This window comes from Sylvia atricapilla, chromosome 7 (assembly GCF_009819655.1).
Source record: "Sylvia atricapilla isolate bSylAtr1 chromosome 7, bSylAtr1.pri, whole genome shotgun sequence".
NCBI classification, from domain to species: domain Eukaryota; kingdom Metazoa; phylum Chordata; class Aves; order Passeriformes; family Sylviidae; genus Sylvia; species Sylvia atricapilla.
The window spans coordinates 27,632,643-27,657,022 of NC_089146.1; the positions used below are offsets into that span (position 1 = coordinate 27,632,643).

Below are 24,380 nucleotides of genomic sequence, written 5' to 3' on the forward strand. Positions count from 1 at the left end.
AATGTTTTGTTGCAGGCGTTGGTTTCCCTTTCCACAGGGGCAAGAGGACAATGCTGATAGGAATCTCACTAAGGCCTGTGGTGTCTTGGCATGTTTCATAGGATTACAGATGTGCAACAGTTTAAAAACTTTTTATAGGGACACTGTCTAACAATTTCAAGTCCTTTCTTCTTCCAGGGATGGATGAACCTTATCAAGCCCTTAAGTTATCAAAACCTTAAGAAAACACATATAAAAAGTCTCTGAAGTCTACAGGGCTGCCTCTCTTTCCAAAGCAAGACCTTGTCTGCCTCTGCCCTGAACATCATCCATTATCATAACAGCTCCTATAGCCCCTCACCACGAGCTGGACACCATCTGGCCTGGCCCCAGGCTCTGCCTATCTGGACGCTGCCAGGGCCCCTTCAACAGTGAGACCTCCATCCTCACAATAATAGAAACTCTACTGCTGGGAGCTGGAGGGTTTCAGCCCTTCTCAGCATTCCTGTCACACTGTGTAACCACACACAACACGTGTACCTCCTCTGCTCTTCAATGAAAAGGCATGAGTTAAGGAATAACTCCTCTAACCTTCAAGCATCTCCACCTCCTACACTCCTCTGGGACCCTTAATGATGTACTAGCACCAGGGAGGCACTGCAGTTTCACCTCTGGCATTCTCCTAACTAATGGGGCTCTGACTTCTTTTCCTGTAGCTCTTTAGCTGCAGAGACATTTCTGAGCCAAGCAGCAGAACCAGCAACAATAACACCTTTCAGGCAGGTTAGCTGGCTGACATGCTGCAGATCTTCGGGCATTTCTGTTGGTGATGGGGGGAGGATTAGAGGATTGCTATATAATGATGATACCTTTTAAGTATCCTGCTTTTAGGCCATAATTTCTCTTGTTATTTTACCTCCTCTTCTACTGACTCTTTCCTACTAACTAACCCACTGTTAGAGTGCAGTGGCAAGAAGAATATTTCTTCATCTGCTGCTCTAAGCCAAAGCTCACCACTTCAGAGAGGTACACTCATCAGTGCTTCCCTTTAATGGCAAGCTCTGACAAACTACAGGTAAAAATATTTTTTTTTTTTAAATTAAAGGCAGTAGTTTGCTTGAATCTTTCCAAGTTGGCTCAAATGTCAATCAAGCCCCAGAAATAACAGGCAGTGTCTTGATTTCTGTTAGTACTGCAGGTGGTACAACTTATAAAGAAACCCTTCCCAGTTATTAAATTAAAGGCTGAAAGGCATGCATCCTCATAGCAAAATTAAGCTTTTATAGGCATGTAGTTGGAGATTATTAAACCCAGCATGGTCCCAGATAAGAATGTATAAATGGAGGTTGTCAGAATTAATGCCAAATGGCACATTTTCCTTCCCAAACTTCTTTCTTCCTGTTAGGAGGGAATGCAACTGCAACCAAGAATCAGGACATGGGTCTTTCTTCATTCAACACATTCAAATCCACTGCTCAGACCACAGGCATCCGTGAAAACATTTTCAGCTTCACTCTGAAACTAAATCAGTACTTCAAGGTAAGTGCTGCCTTAGGTACATCCCATATTAGCTGAAGTTTACACATATGGACCCAATGAACTCCAGAGATTGCTTGTATTTGACCTTCTTCTGAAGGCTGATTTTTCCAGTGCTGACTCTTTAATTTGGCTGGAAACCTTCAGTGCTGGGGTATGTTTACATTTGCAAAAGTATCTGTTTAAAAACAGTATGAAAAATTAAAAACCAAGGCTCTGGCTTTGCATGTCAGCAGCAGGAGACGGAAAACTAGGAACCACATGGCTTAGGGGCAAAATGTTCATCAAGGCCTCCTTTGTGCTTTTTGTCTCTAATCATTTCCAGGGGGTTAAAGATCCATGCTCTCACTTCCTGCACATGAAAACCAACGAACAAAAGTTTAATAGTTTCCAACATCATCCATCTCCAGAAATCTGATTCAGAACCTCTAAAGCTCTGCAAGTCGCTCTACAGCTCAAGGTGGTTCAGGTATCCAGCTGCAAAGAAGACAAAGCTTTGAAGGAAATGTAAGTCTGCAGGCACAGCTGTGCTCAGCTATTATGCAAGCCTAAGATAAGGTCAAAAGAGGCCCTCTGCCATTTCAGAGAGTGCTCCCTGCAGCCTCTAGCACACTGCTCTGCTCTGACTTCCTGAGAGCACAGGGCTAAGACCAGGATTACTCAGGTTCACAAAGGACAGCAAGCCAAATTACAGGAGCTGGATTTGAGGGCCTGATCCACAAGCTTTTCAAGTCATTGGTGCTTTTCCACTGAGTTTGATAGGTTTTGGATGAGTTTCTAAAGATGTGGTAAACCTGGTAATACTTTAATATTCATCTCCTCAAAAGCAACTGCTCCCCACCTCATCCTTACTCTGTGTGTTTTGGAGGGAGGAAATATGTAAACACTGAGCTGAGGCTTCCCTGTCTGAAGGACATCATTCACTGCTTCATCTCACTTAAGCCCACTTGTTGCTCTCATGCCTAGCAGGCTGTTAACAGCTTTGTGCACCCAGCACACATCACACAAGAGCAGAGAGGTTAAATGTCTGTGCCTCGAAATCAAAAAGTCATTGTAGGTGCATGGAGAATGGCTACCCACAGTGCAATTCAAGAACAGCTCTTGCAAAATAATTCTCAGCAAGGATTTCCTATTTGAAGCAAAAGAAACTAAACTGAACAGGACCAAGGATTCTTTGTGTAAAATGAGGGTATACCCACAAGCACAGACTAACCGTGCTCCTATCCTAGGACTGCACAGAAAAGCTTCAAAGAGATCATAAAAAGATCTTTAGAGAGATAAATTCAGAGGGTCCCCATCCCAGAAAAGATAACCTGAATCCCATTCCTTACGTAAGGCTCTGTAAAACAGGCTGATTCAACAGTAAAAGTTTGTGCAATGAAGTAGAGCATACACAGCACTTTGGACCTGTCAGACTCAATGGCAATAAAGAAGTACCTGTTCTGAAGATACTCAGACCTACTTTTGTGCAGTGCTAACTTGAGCACACATTTAATGCTCCCCTTACTGCCTCAGCATGGTCTTGTCTAAGTTCTCTTCACTTACTAGTTCAGGACATGCTTAATTACTGTGTGTGAGTACTGAAGCACTCCTGGCAAGGCCCAGATGACAGCCATGACTTCTGTAACTTGTACAGTATCCTCCCCTTTTGATTTGCTTCAGCACAGAGCAGATTATGTATAGTGATTGGCAGATACTCCAGTTTGCAAGTGCTCAACCACTCAGTTTTATTTCAGACCACCCACTAGGCTGGAGGGCTCCCAGGATGGGATTTGAACCATGACCAAGAGATGCAAATCATATTGTAAAACAAGGAAAGGCCTCAGGCTCTCTTCTTGGTACAGCCTGAAATGTCCCCTTTTCAGAATCAGACCTACCATCTCAGTCCTCTGCTTCAATTATCCTCCGTATTCAGAGATTTTCCATGAAGCAGACAGTTGCCTGCTAAGGCTGAGGCCACAGTTTCCATCCTGGGAGGCCCCTGACCAGACCCATCAGAGACAAGGCAAACAAGGCTGTAACCAAAGCTGAGAAAGCTAATGATTACCAAGCCACATTATCACCTGTCTTCTCAATTGCTGCAAGTGTGGACATTTCCAACAAGAATGCATAGAAGTTACAGTGAAATTATGGCATTATCTTTATTGGACTGACAATGAATCATATTTTAATATCAGCTTCATTTTAAATTTTAGCTCTCAGTTCTAGGTCACACCACAGGTGAGTGCAATAGACTTTGGACATTAACTTTCACTCCCACTCCATGCTGAGTTTTAAGAGTAGCCTCCACAACATGAAACCACTCCACAATTTAGCAAATTTATCAAGGGAGGGAGAAATCTTTTGCTGCACGAGCAGAGCTGAGCAAACAAATGTGTCAGCACTCAGAGCTCAACTTTACTTTTGAGGCCAAAAAACTCAATCTGGCTTTACCCCAGAAGTCCTCCTACACATACATATCACCCTGCTGTCTTGTCTTCCCATCACCACCTCCACCTCATTACTGGTATTCTTTCTTTCTTTCTTTAAACCTGATCCATTGAAATCTTTAATTGTACATTAAATATGTCCTCATCCCAACTGCTGCAATTTCCAGTGTCATTGTCTTCTCAAATCTCTGCTCTCCACTCGCAGCTTTGAGGACTTAGAATGCTGTTGACAGAATACATGTCCTCCTACAAAACAGGTCAAACAGCAGTTTCCTTCTCTCACCCCTTAATATCTAAACCCAACTCAGATGTTCTTCCAGCTGCCTCAGTTTCATGGTTTCATTTGGTTTACCCTTCCGACCCCATATTCACCTCTCCTCCCATTCCTGCTTTCTTTCCTAGCAGTCTTCACCTTCTAGACATGTTTCTACCTTGTTTCCTGCCCACTCAAAAAATTTCTCCTGTCTTGACCAACTACAAAACCCCTTCTCAGATGGAAGAACAATGAACTAACCCATGAGTGGCCTGTGAGTCACTGGATAGCAGCTTGCAGTGAGCCATTCCTTCTCCATGAGATCTGAGAAGCAAGAGTTGCTAATGTCCCTCTCCAAACTGTCCTAGAATACGTGGAAAGGAGATGACTGGAAAAAGAAAGAATAAGACTTTTTCTCTTGGTCTTGTAAAAGAAGGAATAGTCCTATCCCTCAGCTATCAAGGAATAGAACAGGACAGAAGAAAAGGCTCAGTTTTTTACCATCCTGAAGGAAAAAAATCCCCAAGCCAAAGACTCAGGTCTTGCCTCCACAGAGCCATAGGAATCACAATAAACATAGTGACATTTAAAGATCTGGAGGATTTTGTGCCTCTTCCCTTAATGTCTATAGCTCCTCTCTGAACTGATCTTGCTGAGCTTCTTCCACCCCAAGAGAGAAATGACAGCTGGAGATGTAGGCATTGTCCCAAGAGCCCAACAGCACTGACACAGGAGTTCTCTGTCTTGAGAAAATCATGAAACTATTTAATGTCTCAGTGGTTCCAGTTGTTAAATGGGTTTAGGGATACTGGTTGGTGCATCAAGGTGTAATTATCTGTAGCACATGTGGTGTACAGGAGGCACTAAGTATTGCATGTTGCATGCCAAGCATTTTGACTCTTTATTTCCTAAATTTTAATCGTTTCTTCAAAACAAGTGCTGCCAAATTGTTTCAATATGAAGAATAAAGGACTTAGTCCAAACCAAATTTTTGCAAAAATACAATTATAACTGCTTGTTTATTTAATTTTTTTATTATTAATAGGGAGCAGCTGGCAAAACACACCAATATATGAGGAAGAACCCAAGAATTCAATCCCAGATAAAGCAAACACTAACTAATAGCATGAACTAGTGCTCACTTCCAGTATGGCACAGTATGCTGGTAAGTTGTCCTGAGGCCACGTCAAGGAAGGATATTGAAGGACTGCAATCCACATTCCCAATTTGGCACATTTCTACAGTGTGCAGCCGTCTGTTCCATCAGAGAGGTCAGTCTCAGCCCTCTGTTCCACTTGGGCTCCTAATTTGCACATGGGGAAGAGTGGGCAGATGTTCCATCCAGACCTGACCCAGGGCAAAGCTGGGAGACTTCCAGGAGCCAGGAGACGTTCACTTGGTAAGTCCCCAGGCCTCAGGCTGGGGATTGGGAAAGAAGTCCTGTAACTCAAGGGAGGTTCTTCTCTCTTCAGCATGGTTCCTATAGCTCAGGCTTGCCAAGACCTCAATCCCCAACTAACATGAAATGATTTCGGGTGGAAAAGATGTCTAAGATCAAGTCCAGCCATTAAATTCATTAATTCAGCACTTCCAAATCCACCACTGAACTTTAAGTTTAAATACTTAAATACACTTTAAATACTTTAAATACACTGAAGTTTAAATACTTCCAGGGATGGTGACTCAAATACACCATTTCAGGTTCGCCATGGCAAATGAAGAGCAAGAGGGGATGCCACAGAGCTGCAAGAGTGGTGGATGTGGATGTGTGTCCCTGAGACATAAGCATGTCTGTTTGCCCTGCCTGAGATTTACAGGAACAAAGGTGTGTGTCTGCATAGCACAGGACTTTATGGAAAGAATGGATTTGGCTTTCCTCAGCTGGCTGTCAGCTGGGACAAACACCACCCTAACACTTCCTCCCATCCTCAGCCACCTTGGCTGTGACCCCACACAGCACTGCAGTGTCCTGTGGCCACAGCTCTGTGCCCCACCACCAGCTGGTGAAACTTGGCTAAGCAGTGCCACACACAGCCCCACTTGAGTGAACCCAAAGACTTCTTGTTCTCATGAGGATGTTGCAGAGTGTTTAAGTATTGTGATCTGTTGTTTACTGAGACAAGCCCCGCAGCTGTCACGCAATCTCCCTCACTGAGAAAGATAAAGTGAGTGCTCACGCCTCACTTCCAGCTTCCTATGACATTCTGATCAGTATAATCCCTCTTTTCAGACAAGAAAGGAAGCTGCATCCTGGCTCCTACATCCCCAGCAGTGTGATGGGGAAAAAAACCAACACTCCTTTGTCATCATTCAAGGATCCTTCAGCCTTCCCCCTCCACACCTGGTGGTCAAGTTTTTTCACTGTCCTTACAGTTACATGTCTACATCAGCCACTTGTGCTGATTTAGAGGTGGTGCAATATGCAGGACAACCATTTTCACTAGTGAGAAGGTAGGAAAAGGCAGAGAAAGCAGGGCTAAACTCTCCTTGAATTTTTCCTGCAGGTAGCCAGATCTGCCACAGAAGCAGAAGTTTCGGATTGTGGTGAACATCTGAAGCAGAAGGTGATGCTCTTTGCTGGTTAACCAAAGACTGAACTGGAGATGCCCAGTTTAATGCATGCTTTGTGCTGTGTAGCTGCAAGCTTACAAGGACTCCTATCTTATGCAGACAAAGCTCCCACCATGAGGCAGTTACAGCAAGGAAGGAGAGCAAAGGCTGCAAATTCCTGGAAGAGTTTTGAAATTAGGCTGTTCTCATAAGAATCAGTGGTTTAAATTGGAATCTGGCTAATAATAAACAACCCCACTGGCTTCAAGAAAAGTACATATTCAGAACCTGACTGAGCTGAGACTATCTGTGGGCTTTCCAGATATGATAAAACAAAAATATTTCTTATGAGATTGCTAGTACTAAAGTGAACTTTATCAAAGCATAATGTCATCTTTGAATGGAAGGTTTTAGGAGAATGTGATATATTAACACTCACCAGAAGTAGATGTGCTAAATAAATGAGGCCTGCTGTACCACTGCTGTATCACAAACTTGTTCAGTTAGGAAACTATATTAAGTCAGACTTGAAATTGAAAATGAGGTCTCTCCAAGGGATGTCTTTGTTTGCACTGAACCACAGAAAAAGAAGATAAGCACTTCACTTTAGATTTCCACTCTATTCCCTTTCTCTGATGTGTGCCTGAGATCCAAAAAAAGGCTGCCCATCTCTATGTCCTAGATCCAACCCCTGTGCCAAAGACAGGACCATGCACATGTTGCCATTGGCCTCAGTGACACCAGTGGTACCTCTGGAAAATATCCATCAGCTCCTCTGTTGCTCACATGACGTTTTCATGGCCTTGGTCCACGCAAAATGGTGAGCTGAGGACCTGCTGCTCCATGCTGTGAGTCTACCTCACTCAGTCCTGTTGCTGAGGATGCCTCCCTCTCATGAACATCACCACTCATGGTCAGAGGCTGCACCTTCACTTGAGCTCTTGCACCTCTTTAAAGTTTTACCTTCCCTCACTCCCCTATGTAAGTTACCTGATCACGTCACTTCCTGAAGCTTCACTGCAAAGTCTTCCTTTTCTCTCCTGCTTGACATGATTCATTCCATCTAAAGCATTTTGTGCATGAAGGGCATTCTTCCAACTCCCCCTTTCTTCCTGAGGTCCCAAGAAACAGCACACTGAGTAATTTTTTCAATCAAATCTCATTGCAATAACTTGTCAAGTGCTTTGGACACCATTAATGAGGAAGTCTTAAAGAACTAGCATCCTTACTGTTATAATTATTATTATGGAATGAAACATACATTGAGAGCAGTTGGGTGTAATTTTCAGAAGTTTTGCCTGAGAGCAATTATTTCCCTAACTACTGTATATTTATGGCTTTATCAGTCATAATTTTCAAACAAATTCTAAGTCAAATCCAAAGAAGAAAGTTCTAGTTTCCATTTCCCACAGTTCTATTTTTCAAGATTAAAAGGAAAATTGCTACAAGCCCTGCTTAATGGAAACAAAATCCATCCTGAAATATTCTGAAGCACCCACAGGATGCCACCAGTTTCCAGTCAAAACTCCATCATTAGTTAATGTTTGGATTCCCTGTATGGAGAACCAAGGGCAGCAAGGCTATCATCTAGAAGACAATTCTCCCATAAGATATTGTGCCTTCCTTTAATGCTTACATAGATACACCTCAAATACTTCACCTCACAATCTTCATCCTTTGTTAACTAAAATTTTGGTTTGGATTGTCAAAATCTCACTTGCTTAAGAAAAGGGTAAATCTCGTCCAGAATTTCCTGTGGGGCTTTCCCAGCAGGCCTTTGGAGTTGATGAATGCTAATGTGCCTTTTTTTACCATCAGTATACAGTAAAGGGAATAATGTATTAGTGACCAATCCAACAATACTGGGGGTGTTTGGTGAAATGTCAAGAACTTTCCAAACAAATAAATCATACCTTATTATCCTCTAGCCCACAAAGTTAAAATAGCTTTTGCTTCCAATATAAGAAAACGTTTAGCTGCTCCCCACAGGTTTCAGTGTTTGCATCTGGCCACATTTCAATAAAATGTTTTTTAAAGAAATAAAATATTGAGAAAATACATAGCAAGCTAAATTCAAGTCTCCTGGATCACGTTTATCTGGTAGGAGGTAATAATTACAGACAGTCTGAAGTAAAGCCCCAGATTTAAACACTCCCAAACTAAATCACTCTGAAAACCTGAGGCAACAGACACAGCAACTTGCCTTCATCTAGGAGAGCTTGAGGATTAGACAATGGATCAAATGCCAGACACTGAGAACTCACATCAGCCATAATGATACAGTCTGCAATGCTGAGATTTGCAGTCCTGAGAAGGTCTGAGATATAAACTATTTAACCAAGTCCACCTCTGTCCTGTGCCTCAGTATAGGATCAGCTGAGGTGTTTTTATGGATGAAAACAGGCTGCAAGTATTAAAGCAGGGACAAATTATGTTCTTCCAGCTTACCCTAACTGCCATGACCCAGGAAAAATGGCTCTGAGAGACAGAACAGAGAAAAATCTGGGAAGTTATGATACTTTTTCCTGAGCATACTGATTTAATGGCTGAAATTAATGGGAAATAAATAATGGTAGGAACTGTAAGTGGAAACCTGTCTGCAGCTCATTTCCAGTGAAGCTGTGAACATCCAAATGATTCACGTAACACAAGTGAGTTTGCAAACTTTGAAGCACTTCCTTGGTAAACAAGCTGAAGCCAAACACTCTGCAGCCATTACAAACATGAATGCATGTCCCTCGTGGCTCTGCCTCTAGAAATAACAAACCTTATATACTATTGGCATGGAAGATGTTTCTGGTTTTCCCAAGAGTCACATTACAGAGGAGCTCCAAATGTCTTTAAGGAATAGCAAAGGTGCTTTATGTCCAAGAAGGAGCTGTACAACAATGAAGCATACTCCTGGCAACCAGGATAGTACAACACATGCACAGCCCAATTGCAAATGCAAGCACTGATCTATTGGCAGTAAGATCCATACAGAAAAAATGAGAAATATGAACATGATTGACAAGAAGTAGAAACAAATTCTCTGGTGTTTGGCTTGCCAGAGTGGACCACAGGGGAGCTGTGCTGGGATGACAAACTGTTTTGTGTAATGGGACTTGGATGCATATGTACATGCATGTATAAATAAAAAGGGATGCACTAAGAATACACTTGACTTGTTTCGCTAAATTCTCAACTCACTGAAAAACAAACAAGCATGCAACATCCTTAATGTAGCTACTCACTAACAGTCAAATAGGTAGTAAGACACCAGAAACAGCCTCCTGGGAAGTAGAAAATCATTTTCTTATTGATCTAACAAGGGAAATCAAACTTTAACTGAATTTCCTATAAGCACAGAGTAGAACAATCTAATTATGAAAAGCCCAAACTGGGTACGTTATTATCGCTGGTGAACTGTACAATGAGCACCATTTATAAGCCCCAGGGAAACTGGGGCACTGTTGTGTTAGTTTGGTACTTTGCAAACACACAGGACGGTGTTTGCAGCACACAATTTCTATTGTGTCTCTCAGGATCTCCATGCAGGCTGCAAGGATAAACCACTCAGCTCATGGCCCCTTCCCAGCCCACATCTCTCCTGGCAGAGCAAATGTTATCTTTAGCATTTAAAGTATGTATATCTAGAACCAGAATTTATGTCCCTTGACTTGTCTAGACCATTTTCTCTATGTCACAAGTAATGGCACAAATAATTTTGGGAATGGAGTCTGTAAAGAAACAGGCATTTCTTCAGGTCTGAACACAGCTAAAGCAAAAGCATTTTACAAACATAATCTCCTTTCCGCTTTAATGAGTAGGACATGTACTGGATTCTATCTTTCTTACCCACTCTTACCCACTAGCAAGACAAAGAAATACCAATTCAAACAGATGACTGGCTACTGTGGATGAGATAAAATAACAATAACATAAAAAATACAGAGTTTCTCAGGAAGTAAGAGAAAAATAGACAGAACAAAGTTTTACTTGGATTTTTCTACAACAAGGATATTATCCAGTCAACTGGATGTTAAGAACATAATCTAGGGCTAAAGTATAATAAAAAGAGACTGAGCACAAGCAAAGTGGGAACTGAAGACTAGAGAACACAAAACATGCTATGGCATCCCATTTGTCAGGTGATGGGAGTCCTGCTTCACAAGGCTGTGAAAAAGAATCTATTCAATCCCTTTCTAACATAAACTGTTTTGTTAACCTATTCATTCTGGCAGTAAATTAATGTCCCCTGTATGACTGAATGGTATTATTATTATGGCCCATCCACAGAAAATTGCTGGTGTAACATAATCCTTTCCCCTGGCAGCAGGAGCATCAGAAGGGCTCTGCTGGGGTCACTCTTTCAGTCTTTGCACACTCCCATTGTGTACCAGGTTGTGATTCATGAGTCGATGCATCTGGAGACCCACAGAAAGCCCCTAAGCCTGTTAAACAGAGGCACCCTCAGAGCAGTCTGGGAACACTACGTAAAATTTAGATTCCCCTACTTGTCTATTGCAGGCTAAACCCGCATGTGCCAGCATCAAAACAAGGTACAGCTTTAAGAGAAATCGGATGATGCACTGAGGTGTGGTCTTGGACATGTGAGCCCTCTTTACCAGACCTTAAAAGCTATGTGCAGTGGACAAAAGGTGCCTTGAATTTAATTCCTGTGTATCTTCCAGCTGAGCTTTGCAGCAAAAAAGACAAGATTAAAATGTATCATGAACGATCATAAGGAAAAAGGTGCTGTGAAAAAACGTAACTCTGAATCTAACTCGGGGTTAAGAAACTCAGATTATAATCTGCGTCATTTTCTTGACACATCTGCAATTTCAACCTTTCTTTTGCAAAATTGTCAGGTTCTAATTAACTCACCAGTTTTTGCCCTCTATCATTGAAGACAGGAAGGGAACAAGAACAGGAGAAGAGGAGGACAGATTTTTTTTTTCCTGTGAAATATTGATGCCTTATTAAAACAAAGCAAACTGGCAGATTATGAGTGTGTTTACACAGCCATCAATTCTGCAGAGTAGCACTCATATTGAGTGCCAAGAAATGCCCACCAATTCCTCAGCTTCAGGAACTGGGACTTTTAATATCCCCTGCAGAATGATTTACCTCAGTGCAGGATTGCACAGACACAGCCTCTGCAACTCGAAGTTTGGTGTTCCTGGTTAACAGAGAGAGCAGCACTTTTTCTCTTTTCCATACCTATATTATTCTCATTATTTTTTTATCTATTGAACTGATTTTCACTATTTTTTAACAGCAAGGGCTTCTCCTTTTGGCCCTCCCCAGTTAAAACAGATGGTTAGATTTATTTAGCAATTAAAATCAAGGTTTACTTACCAGAGCAAGGTTAGAGCCAGTGCCATATATGTAGGTTTAAGGACTCTGCTAATTTATTTTAATCCACTTAAGCCTTTAAGGCATAGATAATGGAAAACAGACAAGAAATCTCTTAAACTTTCCAAATTAAGAGACAAGAGTTTCCTCTTCTGTGAAGAATAGTAAAGCTCTCTAGAAGAACCCTGAAAGGTCAGCAAGGAAACCTTTGACTACTTTCTTCCTGGAAACCCTATCTCAAAGGTCACAAAACCACTAAATTGCCTTTAGCAAAGAACCTTAACTAGAGACACATTGCAAGGTACAATTGCCTTTAGCAAAGAATGTAACTGGAGATGCATTGCGAAGTCTTAAATGGGAACCAAAATCGATATTCCAACATTTTGGAGGAAACCATTTTTAGCAAGGAGACGCAGCAGCTGCTGATGCTGGCACACTGAGTTGAACACACTAGTCTGGAATGAATTTTCAAATAATAGTGGTACTGATATAAAGATCTGGCTGTTGTGTGGATAAGCGGACAGATTATCCAGACAACAATTGAGGAGTACATGAAATGTACGTTCATGGGATAAGGACGAGAAATCCCACGCTTCAAAAGAACAGGAAAAGAATTGGCCATTACAACACAAAGGCCCCCTCTCACATTCTAGTTAAATGCCCAGATGAACGACAGAAAAACTACTACCCCAGGTGACAAATACATAACAAAACCAAATGCTACAAACAAAAGCTCAGCCACTCCCTGCAATTTTAAATCAACTCACTTCTCTCGAATTCAAGCGTGTCCAAATTTTCTATCACATTTCACTTATTAAGTGTCTGGCTCCAGCAAGCCAGGTGAGGCATTACTGAAACCAGGTAGAGAAAAGGAAACTGAAACAGGGTTTCAGCATGGCACAAGATTACAGGGAGCCTGTAACAGAGTAGAAAATTGAGATTCTTAGACCAGTAGTCCCAAAACTGCCTGAATTAAGTGACTGCTGTGAAACCTCAGAATTAAAACACTGTGAAGCATCAAAGGGAAAATGATTCGTCAGGCTACTTCCCCTGGCCTGTGGATCATAGTTGTAAGGAAAAACAGCACAGACTAAACCTAAAGGGATCATCCAATTGGAATCTGAAACAGGAACAGAAGCTCTTACCTTCAAAAGAAATTGTGGGGTGTTCTTTCCTAACACATTGCTGATGTTCAGCTTCAGTGTATTCAGGTACATTCTGTGACGATGAGAGATGAAAAGCAAGAAGAAAAAGGCTTGGCAATGACAGGGAAATGGCCTTTAATCTTGAAACAATCATGACTGGAGGGAGGCTGCAGATCTAGCTTCCAAGATAGGCCCACGGAGGATACCTGAAATACAAATAATTCCACTTTCAAAAAGGTGAATGCTTATCCAGAGCGTGTAACATGGGGAAGGGTGGACTTCTCCTTTCCTACCAACCCCACTTGTGCTTGAGTACATAAGGTAATATTCCACAAACAGCACAAAAAAAAAGTCAAAGCAAAACAAAGCAAAGCAAAAAATACCCCACAAAAACAAACAACAAAAATTTTTAAAAACCCACACCAATTTACAAGCACAAAGAAGGGAAGTGCATGGCTCCCTAAATACCTATCTCTGTATGCTTGGGGTGTGCAGGTTATGAAGCACCTGGTGTGCAATGGCTGGCACTGACAACACGAAATTTCAAATATCCCAGGTGTAAATGCTTCCCCCAGCGTGGACACCTCCCTCCCCAGTTTCATAAGGTGTCCATAGTAAACTCCATGCTAAACTCAAGAGATTGCTATGGGGAAAGGCCAACATCAGTCACCATGAAAACACATGGGCAATTAACACTGTTCTAACATGCAATTCATACATCTGACTACTGCTCCTTTAAATGTCTTGAAACAAAACAAGCCAGTATAAAGGTCTTGCCAGAAAAGTGATAATTGAGGTAACATAAGAATAATTTAAAGGGGAAAATGATGAGAAGTTTGTCGATTGTCTTCATTATTATGGGATGCTATAGCTCCCAGCCACAAGAGCTGAGGCACAGCTAAAGAGGAGGAGCATTCACTCTCAAGAGAGGAGAGAGGAAAGTCATGCCTTTTCTACGTGAGCATTTTTAACAACAGTAGCAGTAAAGGCACAGCTCTAAAGATTCCCCCGGGCCTACCAGGCCCGAGACAGGGGTTGGAGGATTAATTAGTCCATGCCACAGGCTCCCCAAGATGACACTGCAGCTTAAGAGAATCTGTATTGCCAAATTTAATCTTATTGATGTGCATAGTTTATTTTCCTATGTACCTTTGTTGAATTATTGCAGACACATGATTTCAAATAAATAGAGTCTCCCACCTTTAAATCTTATCTAGTGATAAAGCTCATTCTGATTAAATTCACCCATAATGAGATTTTCAATTCCTGCAGAGGTCATTCATAAAGTTAGTGTAACAGTCAACACCTGCAGTGTCTGATACTTCTGTATTTTTGTTTGGAGTCTCCAAAACACTGTCAGTGACCTGAAATGGGCAGGCTGATGGCAGGTAACATGAGGCACTGATGCACAATGACAGGCTCGTGATATGGAGGTAACTCCAATATAGGGGACAATATTGTGACATCAGGCAGCTTGAAGAAACTTGTAAATGTCTCCAGATATCCCAAGAGCAATAAGGGACTGCTTACACCAGAAATGGGGTACAGTTGGATTGAAAAATGGATCCTGTGTTTTATTCTTAACTGTATTTCTCTGTGATTTTAAACACACATGAAGATGAGCTGCCCGTGCATCCATTCTGCATGTCCTCAGCAGCAGCTCCATACCTCTGACTGAGAACAGCATTGGCATTCAGGGCTCAGGGTAGCTCTAGGGACTTGGTTTCCCAACCAGTGTGAGTGAGACATTACAGCATTGCACATTTTTTCCATCCCCGTATAGATGCAGATTTTATGCAGTGATATATAAAATCCCTTTCCAGCTCTCCAAAAGAGGTTCTACACCACTTTACTACAGAGAGAGGCTGTTTTTAAAAACACAGCAAATATAATGTTAAATTAAAAAATGGGGCTGGCAGAAGGAAGAGATGTGAAATCATTTAAAGCTAAAGCCAGCGCAGCATTTAGTCATTAAGCACACTGCAGGGTGTACACCACTGAGTACTGTGGCACCTCACATGATGGACATGTTGTATGAGCCACACTGTAATAAAAATTATTGATGATGAAGCTTCACATTATATTTTCAGCCACTGGATTAAATGATCCTTTTTTTCCAGTAAAGATCCAGAAATGAAGCACAGCACAGAGATGTGAAGACCAGGGAGATGCATTTTATATAGCTTTCGGATACACTTAAAGTCAAAGCCAAACTTTCCTAAGATAGGAGATGGTTGTTGTGTGAAATGCTCAAAAGGCAAAAGGACTTTTTCACTGTCAGATACCTTTGCTGGAAACTGGAAAAGACAGTCATGGAAATCTCACTTTATGCACACTCTACCACTCCCAGTGCAGCCATTACTAGCTAATCCTAGAAAGAAGGTAATAAACTAGAAACACTTCTAGTTCGAAACAATAGGGCCATTTTCACGCACTAATCATCCAAACAATGATCTCAAGTTAGGTGAAATAAGATCTTTAAACAAAACACATGATAGGGTCCTATGCCCCTCTACAGCCCTATGTGGTGTGGTGTGCAATTAGCAGAAGAGTAAATTCAAGTTTCACACTCATTATGGTCATGAAATGATAAAAAGTTGCATACAGGAAAGCTTTATAACATGCCACAGTCTATTCTGTGCCAAAGCAGAGTACATTTACTAGTGTTTTGTCTGGACTAGTTGTAAAATGTGCCAAGCATCTGGATTTCTGCCACTTTCCCTGGGAGATTTTACCACAGTCCAAGAGACTTTAGCGTTCCTTAGAAAGCTGTAACCAGTATCTGGGGTAAAGTTCCATCTTCTTTTTCCTTATTGTCATAGGGAAATTCAAAGTGTGCATGAAAATAATGGCTTCGAACTTGAAGTGCAAAGTAAAAATGACGAAACCAAGGTGAAAAAGAAACATTACAAAAACCTCACATCCCTCACTGTGTTCTCTACCTCCTGGTAGAGGAAAATCAGTGTCCTGTGCAGCCCTGAGTTGGTGTCTTACTGGAGTCAGAGTCAGTGGGTAAATGCCAGCTTGATCAAGGGCAACAGAAGTCAGCCCTAGAGCTCAACAATATTGAGACAGTAGATAACACTAAAAAACCTGAGTCCTTCAACCTGTCCATTCCCAGGCTGCCTTGTTCACTTTTTCCCAATATTTTAAGACCCTAAGTTATTATTTCCCAGCTGCTGCAAATTTATTTCCAAAAATAACCCACACTCCTCGTGTGAAGCAGTGCCATGTGCAACGCAGGTCAGCTGTACGCCAAGAGCAAGCTCGTAACTGCCTGGGAGAGTCCAGAAGTTATGAAGAGTTTTAATGAAATGAAATGTTTAAATTTTACTGGAGGTGGTCAAAGCCAAGCGTCAAATTTGCCCAAGCTGCAGATTTTCACTGTGAAGCCTGGAGTATGACCAGTGCTTAGGGCAGTCCCCATCCAGACTGCTAAAATGGGGCACGTCCCAAGCCCAGACTAGTGCTGCTTTGCCCTGCTGGAACTTGTCCTGGCCTTAAGCCATATAGATACAGTTAAATGCTACAAAAAGAGCTGTTCTTATTAAAATGCCTGCTCAGAATGGCTTTGGGCTCAAGAAATCAGTTGTCAAGGATTCAGTGCAGATGAGAGACAAGAGCTCAAATCCCTGGTTAAACTGAAATCTCAGACAGGATATATCATTTCAATTCTTTATTTGCTCATCTTGATGCATCTTTACCACCTTAGCTATTCCTCTCCCTGGCCCAATGCGGACACATTGAAAAGAGTTAAAAACGTCCAAAAGTATTATCTGTCCAAATTTATCTGTCTTGTTCCTCATGAAAGCCTGTCCTCTGAGCTGCTGCACAGCCCCAAGGGCCACTGATGGGGCATCTTTCTCCCCTTTTCTACTCCACATAGTGAATCCCTACAGTCCTCTAACAGAAAAAGGTCAATAAATTCAGGGGACACTGGATTTGGTGAAATTTGCTCCACAGACATGTATTCTGTAGAGAACCGCTTCTGCCACCATCCTCTTGTCTCTTCAGTCAGGTTTTCTCAGCTTGTGGACCTCCCTGACTGTAGTGGCAGCAGCAGGAGATGGGGAAAGAGCTGCTCCATCTGGGAAAGGCAGGAGGTCTGCACACTCGGAGCATCTCCAAAGCTGAGATTTGCAACCTCAGTGCCCATGTCAGCCCAAACCCACTCTGCTTGTCCATCTCCCAGCCAGGACATTCCATGGCAGCCCAAGAGGGACAGGGTATAATTCTGCTTTGCCTAACTCCAGCACAAGGGCAGCGTTCAGGGGATTGCCCAGAGTCCCTCCCTTATTTATTGTCAGGGCAGGAATCTTTTCCAACTCACTCCATATTGTATCATTGCAACTCCATTGATTTCACAGGAACTAATCCTGATTTACAGAGGCTAACTCAGATCAGGCCCCTTTTGACTAAAGCTTTGTGTCTAAAAGAAAAATACCTTCAATCAATTTCCAGGGCTTTAAAACAAAGCACACTTTAAAAATGGCTGTACCAGGAATTCATATCCTGCTTTCCTCTGACTGTAACTATCATTTTGACTTAATAAAATGTGACAGTAAAGTTAAAGGATAAAAGAAAATGCTTCATCTTTCATTTTAAAAGAAAGAGATGCCTTTAAAAAAGACTAAAAAAGGAACCTCCTGCAAAAGATTTAATTCTTCTGTTCAGGATCTTTTGTGATTGCCACAGTTATGGTTTTATTAGACTGGGATAGCAGAGGGAAGAGGAGCAATGGAAAGATGTGGACATTAAAGTATTTTTAAAAAGTACTGGAAGAATAAGGGAAATAAATATAAACATTGTAAAGCAAGACAGCTCAGAAATGTGGCTATGACAGGCAGGCACAGGCAGCTCTGCCCTAGAAAACAAAGCTCCAATGCCAACAAAACTATGGTCCTTTATTCATCCGATGCTCCTCACCCTTCTCTCTCTCTCTGGCTGGAATCCATCCCACCCAACTGGCTCCAAGGGCCATTCCACACGCTCGAAGAAAAGGCACAGCTTTTCCTCTGCCCCTGGCCACATCCACACACTGGCCCCTCAGCTGTGCCCATGCTGGGGACATGGACCTGTCCTACAGCCAAAACATGGCAGGCTGCACTTGTTTGTCCAGAAGTCAAATCTCATATGCACTGTTAGATTGCCTTGTGGATACTAAATGAGTTTTTCTCATTTATTTAATTGTGAGGCAGATCTGTGGAAATGGTCAAACTATGGTTGAGATGAGAATCTGTGATCTTGTTTTTCTTTAATTAAACCACCCTACAGCCTTCTGAAGAATTGGTGAACTCACTTTGGATTTCATGGCAGTTTATATGCCACAGATTTTGCTCTGCCTGTCACCAGGCTTACGTGTACCCACCTTGTTCAGGGCTCCCCACAGCCTCAATTGCAACATCATCTACGCGTCTCACACTGAACTCACTCTCACAACACCTCAAGAAGACAAACCCACATTTTCATACATGTAATGCAATGGTTATGTTCAAACACCCCTGCAATTCAGCAGCAGGGTGCATCTCAAGTGTATGCAGGCAATATGCTGTCCTGTGGCAGAGCAGAAGTTTGAGCTCCATGCTGACCCTCCTCACAGCACCTGCCTCACAGAGTCTGCAGGGCACCACTTGCAGTATCATAGTAGCTTTTGTATCAGGAATAAAACAATCAAGATTTTGTGACACAGGTCAATTCATTGAAACCCTTCTGTTATCTAGATCTGTATAAATAATTCAGGTAACTCTTTGCAAAGGAGAAATCAGTTTTTCCTAACACACTGTTTGGTTCATGGCTCATGAAGCCTGTAGTGGAGCTGAATAGTAATGGTGTATACTTTGATGTTCTTAGGACTACATTCCACAAAAAATTGACAGTGCACTTGGGGGCACTTTATTTCTAGGGCTCTTTCTGATTGCTGATCAAAGCCATCCAGGACTGGTCAAGGTCCGAAACCAAGCCCACAAAATGCAACGGGATATTTTCTTTCAGAATAGGTGACAGAGACAAAACTCTTAATGGTTTAGCACAAAATGAATTCGTTGTTGTCAGGCCACTTCTCTATGGACTGGTGTAGGTCCTCAGTAAACCATCAGCCACCACTTGGTTACTTGGCCTTAAAAGTGCAGTCTATTGCCACAAGGTCCTGGAAACAGAACTGTTTCCTCACCTGTAGAGGAAGCCCTCCAAAACAAGACCCTATTATAGAAAGCCTCCATTAAATAAAGCTGATCCAACAATTAAAGTCTGTGTGAGAGGGTAAAATATACTGTACCCCTGGGTTCCTGCCAAATCCAGTGGGCATAAATAAATACCTGCTCTGCTGACACTCAGACTTGCTTTTGAGTAGTGCTAACCTGACCACACATTGAGTGTGTCCCCAAGCACTTCAAGAGGCTCCCCAGAGAGCTCTGGATCTTTTTTTTTTCTTACCGGCTACACTTAATATAACGACATGAGAGGCTTTGTTAGCATTTGTTTGGGGTATGAATTTAGCACTTGTGAAAAGGAGCCTTGGAGTCTGAAGTCTTCTGTTTATTCAAAGATTGTATTTGGCAATGAAGGCCCACACTCATTTATCTCCCTGGTGGTATGCTGCCCCTGTGCTCTAGCAAAGTGCCTCTACAGGGAGGATGGAAATATCTTCTATTTACTGTTCACAGAATGCCCTCTCAGAGAAACGTCAAAGTTTCATCAAATAATTACCAAATTTTTGGTAATTCCTGGACTTGGACTGGCTATGGAATTACTTTTATGTCTTCCATCTGTGAAACACAGAGATGAAGGCAAAGCCTAACACAACAGCAGAATGTAATGGATGCTATGGTACTTAGCACAACTGCAACTCAGACATGACATTTACTGGAGCCTAGGTGTAGAATCAGGAGCTCCTGACTCCCAGTCAGAGTCTCTGGATGCTCAGTCAAAAAGAGGAAAAGTGTGCACAGTCCAAGAGAGGAGCCATCCCAGGGCTCATGAGACAGCAGCAACAGTAATTTACACAGTATTTACTATTCCAGTAAATAACTATTGCAGAGTTATTCCTATTATAACTATTCCTGCCTGCAGCAGGGGAGCGTGCACAGGGCTCAGCACCCCTTGCAGTGCAGTCACCTTTCTCACTGAACATGTGATTTGGAATCCTCTGCATAAGGGCTGTAAATCCAAGTTGCCAGACATGCTGTTTAAGTGCAGATCAGCTACTTAATGCAAGTACAGCAGATTCAGCATCACATTTACTGCAAATTGTCACCTGGCTGCAAGAGTTCTTTCTGGCTTGAACTCAACCCATAGACTGATGCCTTAAGCCTGTAGCTGTTACAGAAACACCAACACAGCAGCTTTTCTTCAAGCTGCTCCCCTGCACAACATAGTTGGTTTGTAAATGTGTGAAGTAGCAAGGCCACAGTCCCCAAGACTGCACTGTACAGCCACTGTCACTCCAACACACTCTTGTGCTTCACAGTTTGGAGACAATCCTCTATTTTGCAGTGACTTCCAGACATGAGATGCTCCTGCTCACACACCTCCCCACTACAGCTGTGACATTACAACTGAGGACACAAATTTGTCATTCAGTCACTGGTATCTGCAGACAGTTTTAGACAGAGACAGAAAGAAGAATTTATTTGTCCTGACTTTTCAAAATGCTTTTTGGTATGGGCTTGTCTTTTGTCTCACAATATGAAAACCTTAAGTGTTATTGAATTTTTGACTTACTAGAATATTAACCATTTTTTTACTGACACTACTTTTTTATTCAACTCCAATTATAGGGTCTACTGCAGACATCCCATGGATGTTTAGTAAGGAAGTTAGTGACAATAGCTCCAAATTATATTAGACCTAATACACTTTGGTAACTGACAAAGTTTCTCTTCAACACCATGACAGCAATCTGGGGTCAAGTGCAGTCCCCAGACTGTGCCATGCAGATAAGCAACCCTGATAAACTATGTAGAGTGTCTGTGGTGCCCTTGTGTCCACAGAGCTGGGAAAACAATAGAAGGAATAAAATTTTTTAAAAAAAGCACATCCTAAAAAATCTAATTTTCCTCTGACCTAAAGAAATTCCACAATTCAAGTCTCCAGAAGACACACACCAAGCCATGAAATCATTACACCAATGAATCTCCTGCCTGAGAGTGAGCCGTAACATATGGGCTGGCCTTTCCCAGAGGCTTGTTTTTCCTGTTTAAAACCTCTGGCACTACCTCCAGCTTCTGACACCCACTCCCTTCTACTCCATCCAACAAATCCTTTTGCATCACTGACACAGCCCCACACGCCAGGGTCAAAGGCAGTTGTTGCACATTGCAAACCCAACTCATCCCTCCCAGCAGCTCCTTCCTCCACCGCTGTGTTGGAAAAACAGGATGAGAAGAATTTTTTCTTGTAATGCTTGCACATGCAGGAGAAACCAGAGCTTGTTTTGTCAAAGATTTGTCATTACCCGGTGCCACATAACACACACTCATGGTTTAATTGTAACTCTAGGAGAAGCAGCATAAAATATCCCTGTAGCACAACTCCAAGTTTCAGCCTGTTTGGAAACAAGAGTATGTTTTGCTGCATTGTCTTCTTGGCACAGCGCAGCATCATTTATCATAGAGAAACTTTTGGCTAGAAAGCATTCAGCCAGCCTATATATGCCCCAAACGTGAACAGACAAAACAATAATTGTCAGCCAGACTCTTTTTTTCTCCCGCCATGCTCAGCTTTTCTCATATTTTATGCAACAGCAGGTACCTGTTGAGCTCTGTTAACTGTTCCCTCATTGGAACAGCAGGACTGCTTTGGTCTGCCCCAACTCTTGCACTGTACTTGGGATTCTGAAAAGTAGGGCTGCTCTTCCCAGATCCTCCTGGCTCCAGGGCAGCACTGAAGGGAAGCAGTGCAGCACATACACAGCTCACAAATTACAGGTTATTACTGACTGCTGTGTTATAAACAAAATGGGACTGATTCCTCATCAATTTTTCCTGTGATCAACAGTTTCTGAAAGGACAGAGCTCCTTCCCCCTCCTTCCACACATGCTATGCAACTTCTCTGATACGAGGAGCAGGGTACTGTGCTACCTGCTAACTGAAGCTCACCAGCCTCAGAACACAGGCATTAATTACTATGCTGGGTCACAGAGACATCCTTTTAGAGCTTTTCTCAAAAAGAGTATTTAGGCAAAGGCAAGCAGGACAGCTGACCTTCAAATAGGCCTGGGGTGTATTCTTTTAAGGAACTGCAGTTGTAATTTTCTCTGTCTGCAGATTTACTTTAAATAAACAGTACAGAGTCCCCATCCTGTAGTGGGACTCGCTAAATTCCCAAAGACATCACAGTGATCCAGGACTTAATGCAAATCCAATGATGTACAATTTAGCTAAGAAATTCCATTCTGGAATAGAAGGGAAGAATGTCTGAGAGTGAAAGCTGGGATCCTCCTCTGCACTTATGGTTTTGACAGTCAGATGTCCAGCCAAGATTGGGTATGTGAATATTTTCCCACCAGGCAGGAGAAGCAGCCTGCCAGAGGACACCCCAGCCCCAGGGTGTCAGCTCTTTGCCTCAGAAAAGCTATAAAAAACCCAAACAATCCCTCAGACAGAACCTTGCCATCATCTCCCAGAGGCAGGGTCTGAGCAAGCATTTGGGAGCTGATATAATTTTAATAGACTCTGAGGCCAGCCTTCCTAGAGAAAATGAATTATTTGTAATGAATTCCAATCACATGGTGCTCCAGCCCCCACACCTTCATCCTGCATATATAACCAAATTAGTTTAGGAGATGTAAGTTATTCAGGGACTTAGCTGTTCAGTCTGGCCTTGGAGGATTTGCTCTCATTATGGCTTTTATGCAAATTCTGTCCTCCAAATCTCTTCTGAATCAATTATTACTAGATTAATTTAAACATGTCCACCTGGGGTGCCTGTATATCATGTGCCTCATGTTAAAAAGTAAAAAGGATGATAATGAATTCAGGAGGTGACTGAAACAGATTCCTGCTTTGTGGAAATGTGACCTTTTTGCATAATGTCATAAAAGAAGTTCCTTCAAGAAACATGGCAGATAGGGTCGTTCATTGGATCAGCTGGGCTTTCAATCACTCTTTGGATATTAGCATGATACAATAAAAAATTAATAAGAAATTTAAAAAAATATCACTTTAATGCTCCAGACTATTAAAGTCTTTGATGGACTACTAATTGAAATGTAATGCTTAATTTTAAGCAATGCCATTTTATTAATGGTAAAAACTTGAATTAATGTCATTAACCAATGTTAATATTACAAATCCCCTGAGGGATAACAAAGCAATTATGTTATTCACAGAACTGAAAGAGAGAAAAAGATGTAATCTGTACATGACTGCACCAAGGCAGAGAGACTGCTTCCATCTGCATTTCCTCTACTAAGAAAGGGGGTTTGTTTGTTTTTTTGAGCAAAGAGGAGGGAGAGGAAGAGAAGAACTTGTGCTAAGTTAATTACTGCTGATTTTCAGGCACTTAATAGCTAGGAAATTATTCTGTTACTCAAACACCATACTGTGGGGACCCTGGAAAAATAATTTGGGAATGAGAAATTGATTACAAACCCTCCTTCTTGGAGGTCTCCCCTGTGTGTGCTTGGATTCTAACACATGCACTAACAACCTTCACCTGATGAAAAGCCTGATGCAAATATGCAGCCCCACACCTGGCAGCAAATGGCTTTATGAAGCTGTGCTGGTTTGTATCTGCCAGGGATCACCAAGGAGAGCACCTTCTGCACTACCGAGTGCCCTCAATTTCATGTGAGGGCAGGTGCTTTTATTTTATATAGTTTAGCAAGTTCAGCATCTTGTCAGATCCACTGCTCATACAGCAGGGGAGATGGGGTTAGACTTAATTAAAGAACCAAAACCAATGCTCTTGCTAACTTGCAGAAGTCACATTGCCCAGAGGGAGTAAGAACTTTGCATGATGCTGGTATAATACTGCATTTACTCCAGAATAACCATGTTTGACATAAACCCTGAATTAACTGTATTTTTATTGTCTGGCTGATAATTCAGAGACAATGGGGAGATTCAGCAAGCCAGAGCATGAAGAATTCCCCAAGGAGCTACAAACCTTTTTTATTGCTAAGAATCCCAAAGGCTTTTGTTTTTCATTTA

At 42.0% G+C, this 24,380-nt stretch overlaps 1 protein-coding gene across 1 annotated transcript in view; it reads right to left on the bottom strand.

Moving 5' to 3' along the window:
- Window positions 1-13,574, bottom strand: part of SEMA5B (semaphorin 5B) — a 130,168-nt gene extending 116,594 nt beyond the window's left edge. The window contains exon 1 of the mRNA XM_066323069.1: window positions 13,230-13,574. Coding sequence (XP_066179166.1) covers window positions 13,230-13,383 — 154 coding nt within the window. The 5' untranslated portion in view covers window positions 13,384-13,574. The remainder of the gene's footprint in view (window positions 1-13,229) is intronic.
- Between the last annotated feature and the right edge of the window lie 10,806 nt (window positions 13,575-24,380).